Source organism: Penaeus monodon, chromosome 26 (assembly GCF_015228065.2).
Source record: "Penaeus monodon isolate SGIC_2016 chromosome 26, NSTDA_Pmon_1, whole genome shotgun sequence".
NCBI lineage: Eukaryota > Metazoa > Arthropoda > Malacostraca > Decapoda > Penaeidae > Penaeus > Penaeus monodon.
In genome coordinates this window covers 38933662-38936161 of record NC_051411.1, presented here as the reverse complement: position 1 = coordinate 38936161, position 2500 = coordinate 38933662, and the positions used below count along the sequence as shown (strand labels likewise).

General features: G+C 44.3%; 1 protein-coding gene across 2 annotated transcripts in view; it reads right to left on the bottom strand.

Annotated features, from left to right (window-relative positions):
- LOC119590149 (bone morphogenetic protein 10-like) overlaps window positions 1-2500 on the bottom strand; it is a 95442-nt gene that overhangs the window by 3312 nt on the left and 89630 nt on the right. The window contains exons 4-6 of one of the 2 annotated variants that reach the window (XM_037938935.1): window positions 2336-2500; window positions 1653-1848; window positions 564-697 (exon numbers count right to left, since the gene is read on the bottom strand). The exon at window positions 2336-2500 is cut by the window's right edge and continues 15 nt beyond it. In XM_037938935.1, the coding sequence (XP_037794863.1) occupies window positions 564-697; window positions 1653-1848; window positions 2336-2500 (495 nt within the window). The remainder of the gene's footprint in view (window positions 1-563; window positions 698-1652; window positions 1849-2335) is intronic. The other variant, XM_037938936.1, reaches the window with a different exon arrangement.

Genomic DNA, 2500 nt, shown 5'->3' with positions numbered 1-2500 from the left:
GAGATGAGAGAGAGTGAGAGTGAGAATGAGAGGAGAGAGAGAGAGAGAGAGTAGAGTGAGAATGAGAGTAGAGAGAGAGAGAGAAGAGAGAGAGAGAAGTAGAAGAAGAGGAGTAGAAAGAGAGAGAGAGAGAGAGAGAGCAAGAGAGAGAGAAAGAGAGAGAGAGAGAGAGAGAGAGAGAGAGAGAGAGAGAGAGAGAGAGAGGGTGAGAGTCATTCGTAACATCCAAAATCCATAACGTTCGTATATACTTTCGTAACGTTAAAGTTCGGACTTTCTGTAACGTTATTTTATTTATTTATTTATTTATTTTGAAAGAAACGAGAATCTAACAAGCTTTCCATTTACAAATAATTACACTTTTGCACAGACAGAGAAATACATACACCACAACACACAGAGAAACACATATACACGCACACACACACACACACACACACAACACACACACACACACACACACACACACACACACACACACACACACACACACACACACACACGCACACACACACACACACACGCATACCCACCCACCCTTCTACCCACCCATCCATACCCACCTCATAGGCCGGAGGAGCGATGATCCACTTATGCCAACCTATGTCCTCGAAGTCAACTTTGAGAGGTTTCCTCTTGCACGCGTTTTTCGCCCTCCTCCTCTTGCCCTTCCGTCGGCCTTCTGCAGGAGGGAAGACTGTGGGGTGTTCATGAAAGCGGGTTGGTGGCGCGGTGTCGCTTTGGGTAATGATGGTGATGGCGTGTGTGTGGTGTGGGTGGGGTTGTGGTGATGGTGTGGTATGGGTGGCGTTGTGTGTGTGTGTGTGTGTGTGTGTGTGTGTGTGTGTGTGTGTGTGTGTGTGTGTGTGTGTGTGTGTGTGTATGTTATAGTGTGTGTGTATGTTATAGTGTGTGTGTGTGTGTGTTATAGTGTGTGTGGTGTTATGATTAAATGGAGATTATTGTGGTATTAGTGGTTAGCGGTGAGAGTGTTGTTATGGGCTAATTGGTGATTACTGTAATATTGGTAGTTGTGGTTATGCTTTGTGGTCTGTGTAATGGCGTTTGTATTAATATCATTAGAACTTATGGTCTTATGAAACTGATCATTTGTCGGATTAATATGGTACTGGTGGCTGTATTCATGGTTGGTGTAATGGTTGTTTGTGGTATTTGTGATTGGAATTATGCCTTAATAGGATTAGTATGGTATGGATTTTAGTGTTTGTGACTGGGTTAATTGTTTGCAACGGTATTGTGGCTTCGTGGGATCACCTACGTAGTGTGACTGATAAGGCTGAACCTATATTGATGGTCGTGTTTGTGATGTCAAAGTATCATGTAGAAACAGAAATATGGGATTAAGCTAAATAAGAAAAAATATATATATTAAAAAAAAAATCTTCATAAACCCAAAGGAATGAACAAAAGATAACAAGCTATCATGTATCAAACACAGAGAAAAATAGGATGAAATCAATTGAAAAAATAATAAGAAATAAAAAAGCTAAAACACAAAACCCCCTAGGTCATTCATCTATCATCGATTTCCTATTTGCCTATTTATTTATTATTTTCTCTACAGTTCATCATAAAAAAAAAAAAAAAATCGAACGCACGAGCGAAGAAAACGGCCCAACATCGACACTGACCTGCAAGGGAGTTGTGCGCGTGCGAGGGGAGACCCGTGTAATCCTGCTCTCCTTCCCAGATCTGATTACTCTCTTCCTCCTGTTCCTCGGCTGCTGTGTTCCTCCTCACTCTTCGAAGTCGGGGTTCGGTGCCAGTCTCTCTCTTTACCCTGTGAGCCCTCGGACTGGCTCCGGGGCGGAGGGCACGCCGCTGCCTCTGCGGGTACGAGGAGGTGGTTTGGAGTATGCATTTTTTTTTTTTGGGGGGGGGGGTTCTCTCTCTCTCTCTCTCTCTCTCTCTCTCTCTCTCTCTCTCTCTCTCTCTCTATCTCTCTCTCTCTCTCTCTCTCTCTCTCTCTCTCTCTCTCTCTCTCTCTCTCTCTCTCTCTCTCTCTCTCTCTCTCTCTCTCTCTCTCTCTCTTTCTGTGTGTGCGTGTGTGTTTATGTATATATTTATGTATGTATATACGTACGTACGTACGTACGTATGTATGAATGTACATACGTATGTATGTATGCATGTATGTATGTATGTATGTGTGTGTATGTGTGTATGTACGTATGCATGTATGTATGTATGTATGTATGTATATATGTACGTATGTACGTACGTATGTATGTGTGTATGTGTGTGTGTGTCCAGTCCATCCACCATTTTATCCAAACCATCTGATAACCGATCGTCCCGCGTCAGGCTATCTTACCTTCGTCACCGGATTGTCGTACTCGTGAGAGATCATCTGGTCCAGCTCCTCCTTGGACTGGCGGCGGTGCCTGACGGAGGAGTACACCAGAAGGAGAGGCTCGATGTCCGTGTGGGGCACCGTGGCCACGTCCAGGTCTCCGCCGTCGCCCACGGTCGAGAACAC